We start from the raw sequence: 12707 nt of genomic DNA, 5'->3' as shown, positions 1-12707 counted from the left end.
GGACTAGAAGGGTGTGGGGGTTATTAGAAGGACTTTGTTTTTCATTCTTAGTTAGATGACCTGTAATCTACCAGGTGTTTTGAGCAAAGAACCTTATACACTGATGTCTTAAAGGGTCCCTGGGGCAAGGATGGGAGGGGCAGGGGTAGAATCTGAGGGCCACTTAGGAGACTGTTTCCACGCTGTGTGAAAGACAATGATGGTTTGGGCCTCATTGGCAACAGTGAAGGAAGTGAGAAGTGTGTTTACTCAAAACTGAGATTTTGAGCAGAGTTTTAAGTAGGTTAAACAAAAGTGCTTTTCCTTTAAGATTTTTTTTCTTTTAAATAACTGAAATCATTCTAATCTTTTATTTTTTTAAGAATTATATTTCCCATTATCTTTTTTATTTTTATTTTAAATTCAATTTGCCAAAATATTCATTCCAATTTCTTTAACCAGGGACTCGCTATATACATTTAGTAACATGCAATAGAGTGTATGTATTGAAGCTGGCCTATTAAAGTCTTTTTTAGAAAGTAATTTAGCAATATATCAACAGGCACACAAATGTTAATATGCTTTAACTCACTAATTCCACTTCCAAGAATTCTATGGTAGGTAATAGAGTTTTATGGAAGAACAGACTACTGGCCTTTAGAAAGTCTTCCAAAAGTTTTATTAGTTTGGGTGATTTTGTTTTTGTAATCAGGCTCTTGATAAAGCTAAAAGAGTAGAGGTTTTAGTACCACATTCACTGAACCTTGAAGGATATGTTGCCAATGCTGGATATATAAATTCTGGGATTAATCCAGATAGAAATTAGGTTTAAGGAAATAAGGTATTAAGAGAAGATATTTTGGACCAAAACAGAGAATGAATACAGATGGTCTTCAACTTACAGTGGTTTGACTTGGGATTTTTTTTTAATGGTGGTATGAACACAAAACAGATTCAGTAGAAACCATACTTCAAATTCTGAATTTTGATCTTTGCCTGGGTTAGCAGTACACAGTGTGAAAATCTCTTGTGATGCAGGGCAGTGGGGCCATAGCTCCCAATCAGCCAAATCATCACCAGAGTAAACCACTGATTAACTTAAAACCGTTCTGTACTCAAGATATTTATTCTCTTTTCACTTTCAGTACAGTAGTTGATAAATTACATGATATTTAACATTTTATTACAAAACAGGCTTTGGGCACACACTCAATTGGTTAAGCCTCTGACTCTTGGTTTCACCTCAGGTCATGATGGTAGGGTCATGGGATTGAGCCCTCCTCCTGGCTCCATGCTCAGCACTGAGTCTGCTTGGGAGTCTCTCCCTTTCCCTCTCTCTCCCACTCTGTTCCTCCCCCACACTCATGCTCTAAAGCATGTTTGCATGTGTGCACGCTTTTTCTCTCAAATAATAAATAAAATCTTACAAAAAAAAAAGTTTTGTATTAGATGATTTTGCCCAACTGCTGGCTATTGGAAATGTTTTGAGCATGTTCAAGGTAGACTAGGCTAAGCTATGATGCTCAGTAGGTTGGGTATATTAAATTCATTTTCAACTTATGAGATTCTCACTTTACAATGGTCTTATTAGGACACAGTTGAGGAAGATCTGTAATTGAAAAATGAGTTTGTGATTGGGCTATGAAAGTCCTTAAATGCCAGGATAAAGACTTTGTATTTTATTCTATACTTTCAAAGACCCATGAAACATTTTTTTCAATGGGAAAAAAATTATGATCAAAATAGTACCGTTCTAAAATTAATCTGGCAGCAACAGTGCAGTATTTCACAGGATCTGAGCTGTAAGAGTTCCTAAAAGCCTTTGGATTCCCTTTAAGGATAGAATGAAGGGAGACCACAGGGGAGGCTGCTGCAGAGACCTGGATTTAAGGGGACACAGAGCCAAAACAGTTGGAATAAGTGGTAAGGGAGTAGTAAGTAAATAATTAAAGTTCACATAATTTTGTAGCAATATAAGACAACTAACAATCACAACCACAAGGCCTCGATTCTGTTCACAGACATTTTAGTTTTTCATTTTAAGAAGTTATTGGCAAACTATGTAGACAGTTTGGAGCAGAATATGTATCTATCAGCTACTATCTATCAGCAACAAAACGCATGGTGCAAGATTACTCTGTACAATCTCTTGGCATTGAGGTAAATGAGTTACCATCAACTCTTTAATCCCATTCGTGAAATCATCTTAATCCTATTTACTATTTATAGAACATGCAAATTTACCTATCTACATTCATCTTTCAGGAAATAATATTTATAATTGTGTATAAATCCATTGAGTTTCATTGTAGATATATGAAATAACATTGTAAGAACATAAACATCTTGAAGTTTCCCAGATGGCATTGTTCAAAATGAATTATCTCTTTAGTGATATTAAGTATTATGCATCTCTAAAAACACAAATGATGCATACCATCGTTATGAGTGACATGTCATGACTAACATGAAATAGATCTGAACCAAGAGATCTGACTCAAAGTTTAAAAAAGAACAAAAAAAAGAACTTAACTTGGTTGGTTGTAGTTCTAATGTAATTTCTTTCTTTGGTCCATGTTAAAGGAATTAATCCTTATATTTCATCTAACTCTGGACATTTTCTACATCTTTTAAAATGTCAGTATCTCTTTTTATTTTTGATGGTTCTTGAAGATGGTGTTTTAAAAGCTCACTGGTGGTCACAGTTGCATAACTGTAAATATATTAAAAATCACTGAAGGGTACACTTCACACAGGTAAATTTTAAACTGTGAATTATATCTAATAAAGCTCCTCTTATTTAAAAAGTCCATCGGGGATGAAGAGTGCTAAGTTATATAGTATTCCAGCCCTCAATAATCAAAATGACTTAACTGCTGTCATTCTCAAAGCTATCATCAGTGATACAAATAAATGTTTATGCAACTGACATAAAGGGATGCTTGAGGTCCATTTGGACAGATATAAAATATTTGTGTTCAGTTTATTCTAACATTAGCATTTCTTTGCATCATTACCTGGACACATATAAACTGAACTGATAAGTCTACAGAGGGAAACTAGTTTGTGATTAAAACTGATAGTTAAACTCAGACAACTGAATTAATTATATTTCAGTGAATGTACTTATAAACCCATCATAGCTGAAATCTAAAGCAATGGTTAGGAATCTAAAGTCTAAGAAGCAGTTTTTAACTTACAATGTAATACTTCTTTCTCAATATGTAATTTTTGTATTGGACTTTTGATTTTGTATTGTATATTATTTTGACTTTTGGAGTATTTATAGTTAACGCTGGATGATTCATAATCAGTGGAGACTGAAGACATAAAGAGTTACTAGTAAAAGGCAGGTTAACCACTAGATAGTCAAGGTCACATATACATTCGTAGAATTGTAGAAGGCCAAGACTGAGAACAACCAACCCCTTCATATACAGATGGGGAACCTGAGGCTTAGAGAAGTTAAATGTATTCTTCAAAGTAACAACTGGTAAGTGGCAGTTCAAGAATTTAAACCAAGTCAGTTTGATTCTAAAATCCAAGTCTTCTGGGATTCATAAGTAGGATTCTCATTATGTAGCCAAAATAAATTTTTGGCATCAAAATGTTAACTTTTTTCTTTTTTTCTTAAAAGAATAAAATATTAACTACAAACCAAGCCTCCTCCATGATTTTAATAGCTTTTCTAAAATTTCAAAATAGTCTTATCAAACATAATTCTAAATTAAAACTTAAAGTTATCTAACATGTATAGCCAACAAAACTACAAAGGATCAACATCTATGATAATGGGTTGTATTAAACAGTAGGTGTTATTTGGTAGTATGCCCCCCAACTTTTTTTTTTTTTTTTTTTTACCTTTAGCCATGTCACACTCCTTAATCATTTTCAGAAAGTTGGAAATTTCCCTATCTAGTTTCTGTTGGCATGTTTGTGCTTTCTGGGAAAACAAAAACAAAAAACAATATTAAAACTTATTAATCAAGAATTTTTATCGTACACATGCTTTAATGTCTCTATCAAAACTTTAAGTTCATACATTGATGTACCACAATAATTAAGATATATTCCTGACAGAGAAAAAGAAATTTCCTCAGAAACTGAACATTGCATTTAGTTAATCATATACAGATTTAAAAAACAAATGTTTCTAAATTTTAAATACATTCAACATTTGTCATGTAAACAATGTCCAACTGCATTTATTGCTTCTAAGAACTCATTATATCATATACAACTGAGTTAGATTTCTCCCGATTAATCTTTTTTGTAGACTTGATTAAATTCATTGAGGAATTATAAAATGCCTTCCCTTAAGAATATATCTTAAAAACTGTTCTTGTTAAAGAAAAATCTAGGTGATACTAATATTTATAAACCACAAGCTGATTTTCATTCAGCCACTTAAGTCCACATAAGCAAACCAATATGGACATTTTCTTAGTAAGTCAAAGCTTATAAAAAATAAGATAATGTCAATTATACAAAGCATTCTTGTAACTTGAAATTTGTACATTTTTAGATCCCTAAAAGCAAAACAGGATTTTAGGACAGAAGTTCCACCCCATCTTAGTCAGGATTTGGAAGTCCGAAATGAAAAATCAGGTAAATACATTTATTATATTAACAGTGTAATTTTGATGTTAGTTTTATTTATAGTTTCCCTTTTAAGAGGAAAAATAAGCAAGAAAATTATTTTTGTAGAGTCAGTTGGTTATGGCAATAAAAAATGTTTATTCTGAGAACCCTGAGTTTAATATTAGAATCACATTTTTGTAGATAGAGTAATGTACTTATCCTTATGAATTCCACCCCCCCCCACTTTGTACTCCCAATACCAACTGACTCATCACTAAACATTTTTGCTCCTCCCAAATCAGTCCTACATGACAAGTGACACAGGTAAGTAGCCTTTTCTCCTTTTTCACCTTATAAAATTTTTAGTGTTTATGAAGCTCAACCACAGCAGAATTATTCATGGTACCACATTAGTGACAGGCAATGTTCTCCTTAAAATCTACATTACTCTGTGTTGAGAGCTCTAACAACTATAAAAATATAATTCATTTTTTTCCAGGAGGGAAAATACCTATGACTACAAATTTAAACCACCACAGAAAGAGAAATGGTATGCTGGATCACTTTTTCAGTCATAGCCCATAAGTACAGGTTGAAGGCAGGGAAAAAAAGTTGATCTGGAGGCACTGCAACAAAATGTATCACTCATAATTTATTAACAGAAATTGTCATTTCCACTCTCTACATATTTAATCCTCCTGCCATACGCAAGTCAATGCTACTGTTTTCTCTTCTTCCTATGGTAAAAATTAGCGGGATGCATCAAAGCAAGCACTGGCTTCATCTGCAGACTGGGTATCTGTAATAAACATGGTTAAGAGTTCCCGGGGTAATAAAGATAAGAACATTCTCCCTAACATCATCCTCAAATACCTGAATCTCTTTCATTTTCCCTTAGCCTATCTACCTGACAGTTACTATAAAGAGCTTCCCTGATCAAAGATTTACTTGTTTTAAAAGATACATATTAGGTCAGCTGGAGAAGATTCAATTTATACATTGTTTCATAGTTAGGTACAGGTGTCTTCTGTTCTAAACACTGGGTGTGGTTTTAAAGGTATAAAGAACAGAAAGAGGTTATCAGTACAATAAAATGTACACATTCTCCAATTTGCTATAATTTCCCCTTAGCAGCTACCAGTTATGTTAGAAAAACCTAAAAATCCATTTATGAAGGTTAATGTCCTGGAGTTCTTTGCAGAGCCCAGCATGGTGTCTGAACTTCTAGGCCAGTCCCCCTTATGTCAGACATTATTTTAGGTTTTAATCTTTTGTTTTTTATTCTACATAAACAGGATTCCACTATGCGCAATGACCTAATACCCAAAATGTGACGGCATTTTAAATCTAAGTAATCTGGGCACAGAACTCAAGAACAGAATCGTATCTACAGGCACAAGGCCCAAAGGGCAGGAGGCACCCAGGTGAGCAGCTGAGCACATTCACAACAGGCCTCCTGCTCCTCCTCCTGCCCATCCAAATATCAGCAGTTTTGTTTAACTTGATGTTAAACCACTTTATTATCCCTGGCTTAGAAAAACAGCTCAAAAGTGTATTATCAAGGGCTAGGGAGCACTGAACAGGGTAGGAGAGAGGTCATAAATTCAGGCTATTTGCTACAGACAATCCACATTTGGTTAATTAAGAACAGAGCAGACTGCCTCTACCCAAGCAATTCAAAGGGATGAACCACTGATACAACATCGTGAGCAAAATACAGGTACCAATGAGCACATGCAATATGACTCCTATTACATAAATTCTAGAACAGGCAAAACTGATACCACCTATAATGACAGAAAGCAGATCAGTTGGCTGCCTGACATGGAGGTGAAGGGCACTGCCTAGGAGGGCACCCCAGGGACCTTTCTGAGGTGAAAAAAAGTCTCTATCTTGAGAGAAGTGGTGGTTACAAAGGGTATATACATTTGTCAGAACATATCAGATTAAAGACAGAAAATGCATTCATTTTACTATACATGAACTTTTCAGAGAATATATTGTAGCACCCTGATGACATTATCCTCTTTGCAAGCAAACAGCCAGGATTACAAGTACTGGTGCCCCAGTGCTCACCTCCAAGGCTTCTACCTCCAGCCAAAGCCATCTCCCTCAATCTAAGTCAGTCCATAGCACATTTATTCTTCTTGGTTACCTGGGGATCATCATGGCCCTGCTCTGTCATTATATCAATGTGTTATTTTGCAACAGATATTTAAACAAAATTTAAAAATTAAATGAAAATATATAGAGAAAACGGAAATTCTATCTCATATATATCAGTCCTGGAGTCCCTGTTTTCCTCCTTTATCAGCCTCAAAGAAACCACTGCTAATAATTTCTCATCTTGCCAGGGATGATCTAAGCCTACACAAATGTGTATATGGGATGCCTGGGTGGCTCAGTGGTTGAGCATCTATCTGCCTTTGGCTCAGGGTCGGAGTCCTGGGATCGAATACTGCACTAGGCTCCCTGTGGGGAGCCTGCTTTTCCCTCTGCCTAGGTCTCTGCCTCTGTCTCTCATGAATAAATAAAATCTTTAAAACAAAAACAAATGTGTGTATATATATCCTTTTTTTTCTCCCAAGTAGTAGCATTTTAAATACATCATTTTATACTTTGCCCTATTCACTTAACCATAAATCTTAAACATATCAATATATATAAATCTGTCTGGTTCTTGCATTGAATGTACCAATCTTTATTAGCCCTGTGTGGATGTACATTTATCTTCCTGTACATTCATTTTAATTAGGCATCATTTATTCTTAAATCAGAAAAGCATATCACTTTCTTATTTGATTAAAATTTAGCATCTTCTCATTACTCCTTATAACACTGAGGTCAGATCCTATAGAATCAACAACCTATATCACCAACAAATGAAACCCTCTCTTTGCTTGTGCCCCCTCCCCAGATCTAAGAACGAACCTATCCCAGTTCTGTTCCACAGAACTTTCTAGAATGATGAAAGCATTCTATACTGTACTGTCCAAAGTGGTAGCCACATGTGACTACTGGGCACTGGAATTATGTTGAGTTAAAATGAGTTAATTCTAATTAAAATTGCTAAATGTGTCTAGTAGCTTTCATACTAGACAGTACATTTCAACCAACACTATGCTTGAATTTGTCTTCCCATTTTTATATTTGAAATATTTTCAAGTTGTCATTAAGGCAACAACCATAGGCTGATATCTCTATGATTTGTCTTATACTTTTCTCCCTGGAGACCTACCTCAGGGCAGTGAGAGAGATAAGAGAAAAATGGTTTTCAACTTTTGGAGGTTCTCATTTTGGATGGAGATAAAATGAGACCAAAAACATCATAAAATATGGTCACTTTTTCACTGTGGACATTTGTTTTTTTTCCCCATAATGTCTTATCCAAAACTATGTTGAGGAAATAAAGTTAGTTTTATGTCGATTCAGATGGTTTTAGAGTATGCTAGTCCTAGCGTTCCTAATTTCCTTTAGAAAGTCTATAAACATCTAGAATAGATCTCATTCCACAAATAGGTCCCAGAATATTCTTACAACTTAAGAATCCAATGATCAAAGGCATTCAGGAACCAGTACAATTCAACATACTTCACAGCTCTTTTCAGATTTTAACCTATTTTGGGATCAATCTTCAGGAGTTGAGATAGAGTCAAAGAGTCACAGAATTAGCATTCAAATTCTGTTGAACAGAGAGAGGTTTATAAACTGCAGAACATGAAAGTGCTAAACACTACTATAACTTCTCACTGACTTTAGGTGCTCTAAAATCTAGAAGGCAAAAACTTCATAGTTTTAAAGTTAACATAAAAGCATGATATTCAAAATAGTAACATAAAAGGTACAGTTGAAGTTGATAACATGAAAAATTGAAAACTATGCCAGAGAAGAAACATTTTTTCAAGAAAGTTTTTTTTTTTTTTTTTTTTTTTAAGATTTTATGTATTTATTCATGAGAGACACAAAGAGAGAGAGAGAAGGCAGAAACACAGGCAGAGGGAGAAGCAGGCTCCATGCAGGGAGCCCGACATGAGACTCAATCCCCAGTCTCCAGAATCACACCCTGGGCTGAAGGCAGTGCTACACGGCTGAGCCACCGGGGCTGCCCAAGAAAGTTTTTTTAATGAAAATCAAGTTAGTATGCTTTTATTTTCCTGGTAGTTTCCATTTAAAATGTCTTAAAATCCCATAATCCTAGGAAAGATATTGGTATGCTCTGTAAGTCCTTCCAGGCTTTATCATTTACCTTATTTTGAAGATAAATAGAAAAGCATTTCTTTTTACTTAGGGAATACTGACTAAAACTTAAAATATTTAGTACAGTTTTTGGCTTTTTTTTTTTAACTTGTTTCACGATTTTGGCCATAAATATTTCAACTTTCTATATTTACCCAAACAGTTTTAATGTTATTTAGATGCTCTAGTAGGTGTTACTTTTGCAAAGTTCACGGATCTGAAAATTGTTTATGGTGTCACGCTACACATTAGGCTTTAAAAATTAGAAGTATTATTGGCAAAGTGAGTGTCAATAAATTCTGGGGAATGTCTTCAACAAAACATGGAAGAGCTCAAATTTTTTAAAGTTCTATCATAAAATAAGATTAGGGATCAAAAAAGCCAAAATCTTTCTTATTTAAGTTTATAGGTCCTTAAGTCAATAAAACTCCTTAAGTATTAGCAAACTTAAACTTGTTGATTTAGAAACATTCAAATCCTGCAAGCAGTTTATTCAATTAAAAAAAAGATTAAATTTAGTAGGCAACTTGGTATGTTCTGACATAATGATTTGGATTGAAACTCCATCATCCTTTTGTAGTTCTAACTCTTCTAAACTCAATTCCCACTTTTTTTTTTTTTTTTAAGATTTTATTTCTTTGACAGAGGAGGCAGGGAGAGAGAGAGTATGCACACACAAGTAGGCAGAGGGAGAAGCATACTCTGGGATCATGACCTGAGCCAAAGGCAGACCTTAAATGACTGAGCCACCCAGGCACTCCCCTCCACCTCCATCCAATTCCCATTTAAATGGCACAGCCAGAAAACTGATGGCCAGAAAAAAAAAAAATACCTATTTCATCTCAATAACATATGCTGGTATTTCTCTATGACTAAGATATTGATGTCACTTCATATAAAGGCCTATCTTTTGATTACTTATGCTTTATCTTACCTCTAATCAATGAAGTTACAGATTACAAGTGATTTTAAATGAAACTACCAGCCAGGAAAGGTATCACTATGGTTGCACTATTTAAACTGAAATATGCAGTGAAGTCATAAAGGGTACCAACTCCAGCTCTGCATGCTCCCCCTGCTGGCAGCAGTTTTCAAACAGAATGACAATCTGATTATAGCAATGGAAAAATTTTAACCAAAAAAAGATACATATATCTTAAGAGCATCATCTATAGAGACATTTGACAGTATCATCATAATAGACATTATAAATAGCATAAAACATTACTGGACAAAGAGCAATACTATTTCCATTGTTGTCAGATTTCTTAATTTCAAAACCTCACATTTGAAAAAAAAAATTCTTGGTGACAGAGTTAGCTATAAAAGTTAGATTCAGTTTTTCTATATACCTCTAAGGATTCTTTCAAGTCTACAGATGAAACTGTATCTTCCTCTTCATCATCAGTCAGCTGGTCCTGGGAACAGTAGTGAGTGCTATAAGCAGAATGATCTTCTATTGCTTCCAGCCAGTCCTGAAATAATACAAGAATTTAAATAAAAGTGAAATGCATTTTTACTCAAAAGAGATAATAGGACAATGATTTGGAAAGCATATATTTACACGTAGAAAATATTATAGGCTCTAAAAACCAAAGGAAACCCAGACCAACCAACAACAAAATAATGATGCATGTCTCTTGTCCACAGTTCTGGATAAAAAAAAATTTTCCTAATACTTTAAAAATATATCTTTAAGTTTACATATTTAATAATATTAATACATACACTATAAAAACTGAGTAATGAGTGGAAATTTTTTCACTTAAAATTATAGGTTCTCAACACTGTTGGATATGCTCTTGTATACCAATATATTCAGAAATATAATTCTACTGACTTGCAATCGAGTCATAAGAAAGCCAACAACTGCCATGATGCTTTAGCTTTTATGGTTTTTAAAATATCAGTGATTTCACCAAAAAAATATTTGCCCTAAAAATGTGTTACTTCCTCCTCATTTCTTATAGCATTTCTCAAGGTCAAATTTTACCACTTTATTATATGGTCAAACAGTCAGGATTTAGTTTGTTTAGGATTCTTTGCAAGGCCAAAGTTAACCACTTTGGAAAACAGATTGTTTTAACCCCTTACGTGATTTACAAAAACAAGACAGGTCTACAGATACTCCTTTAATCTAAGGAATATGGAGTCTCCATTAAATACCTGCACTATGAATTTCTGTCCCATAAATCTCAATTTTTCTGCTTGATGCTGCTATTCAATTTACCACAAAGGAAGACAGAGGCTATACTGTAATAAATCAGAACCCCTAAGCTGAAGCCAGATTTTGTCACTTGTAAACTGTGTGACCTTGAGAGAGCATTTCATTCTTATTGGCTTCAGCTTCTGCACCTATAAATTAAGAGGCAGATTACAAAATCATTTAGGATTTTTTTTCCCCCAAAACCAGTATGGGCCCCTTACAGTCACAAAATCAAAGTAATAAAAATAATTATGAACAGATAATACCTGTAGATACATGTTGATAAAGAAATTTTCATAAGCAAAATTTCAATCTTCATATAATAGCCATTAAAAAGATAGTCAAAAAGATTTTAGACATTAATATTGAATTGATCTTATATTCTTTGTTTTTAAATATTAAGTTTTATGAAAGATAAGTGAATCCATAAAATTACCTCTCTTGACTGCTGAAGGCTATTCTTAGGAACCCTGAAGCCATGAATAGTGTCATCAAAGCATTTAATAAAGAAGAGGCAGCTATCAGTGGATTTTACCTTGGATATAAGAAGTCAGTAAAACATATCATTCATGCACATAAAATAGAACCCAACATGTATGTATGTATGTGTATGTATATACATATATACACACACATATACACACATATATAAAAAAACAGTACATACAATACATAATAGTATTAACAACTTAATTATATCCAATTGAACATTTAAAATACAAACTGGTAAAAATTGGGGGAAAAAATGATGCACTGGGAATATCACAAGCATTTGAGCTTATCTTTGATAAGATCTGGCTTTCACATTCTTAGTTACTCAAGGTAAATACTAATAGTCCATTACATATGTAGTTTTAGTTTTATCCTTTATATTTAAAATCTTAGCATGCACTTAGGCTATAAAACCCTTTAAATACCACAGCTCCTATTTCCTATTCATACCATTCTCCTGAACCTTTTCTTTGAGCTGAGTGTACAAAATATTTGAACTGAGTGTAAAAGAACAAGCACATTTGAGATTAATTTTAAAAAAGGTGGAGGGGGGAGGAAAGAAAAAATATGTCTCATTGAAATATAAGTTTAAAAAGTGAGGAGATTTAAAAATGGAAAACGATAGACTTCTTCTACTTCACGACCCTACAAGAGTACCACTCTCCTTGCAGAAAACAACTATAAAAAGCAACTGCCTGGGTGGCTCCATTGGTTGGGTATCCGACTCTTGATTTTGGCTCTGGTCCTGATCTAGGGGTCATGAGGTTGAGCCCAGCATTGGGCTCTGTGCTGGGTGTGTTGTCTGCTTGGGATTCTTTCTCTCTCTCTGTCCCTCCCATCCCTGCTCATGCTCTCACTCGCTCTTTCTCAAAATGGATAAAGTCTTTAAAAAAATAAAAGGGCAACTGCTGGAGAACTGGAGAGTGAACAAAAGTTGACAGACTCTGACAAGGAATGCACATGCTCTTGGAGAAAAGGAAATAACTAAATCCCCAAGTTTTTCAACTGAGACATGCCGTTCACAGGGTGGCACAAAAGCAGCATGGGCCCAGGTGGAAAAACCCACAGTCTTTCTGTCTTTGAGAATAAATAAAGGAAAGCCAGAGAGCCATAAATACTAAGGAGAGTCAGGTAATCTTCCAAGGGAAAAACGGGATCCCCAAACTCTGTTCACAGCTGAGAAAAGACTCAAAGCAGTCACTTAAGTACAACC

At 34.4% G+C, this 12707-nt stretch overlaps 1 protein-coding gene across 4 annotated transcripts in view; it reads right to left on the bottom strand.

Moving 5' to 3' along the window:
* OSBPL1A (oxysterol binding protein like 1A) overlaps window positions 1-12707 on the bottom strand; it is a 228127-nt gene that overhangs the window by 126149 nt on the left and 89271 nt on the right. For 2 of the 4 annotated variants that reach the window (XM_025429282.3, XM_025429284.3), the window contains exons 12-14: window positions 11439-11537; window positions 10149-10271; window positions 3841-3922 (exon numbers count right to left, since the gene is read on the bottom strand). In XM_025429282.3, coding sequence (XP_025285067.1) covers window positions 3841-3922; window positions 10149-10271; window positions 11439-11537 — 304 coding nt within the window. Of the gene's footprint in view, window positions 1-3840; window positions 3923-9730; window positions 9792-10148; window positions 10272-11438; window positions 11538-12707 lie in introns of those variants that run through there. The other 2 variants (XM_035718484.2, XM_025429285.3) reach the window with 2 other exon arrangements.

The sequence above is a fragment of the Canis lupus genome, chromosome 7, assembly GCF_003254725.2.
Source record: "Canis lupus dingo isolate Sandy chromosome 7, ASM325472v2, whole genome shotgun sequence".
Taxonomy (NCBI): Eukaryota; Metazoa; Chordata; class Mammalia; order Carnivora; family Canidae; genus Canis; species Canis lupus.
This window is presented reverse-complemented; position numbering and strand designations above follow the sequence as displayed.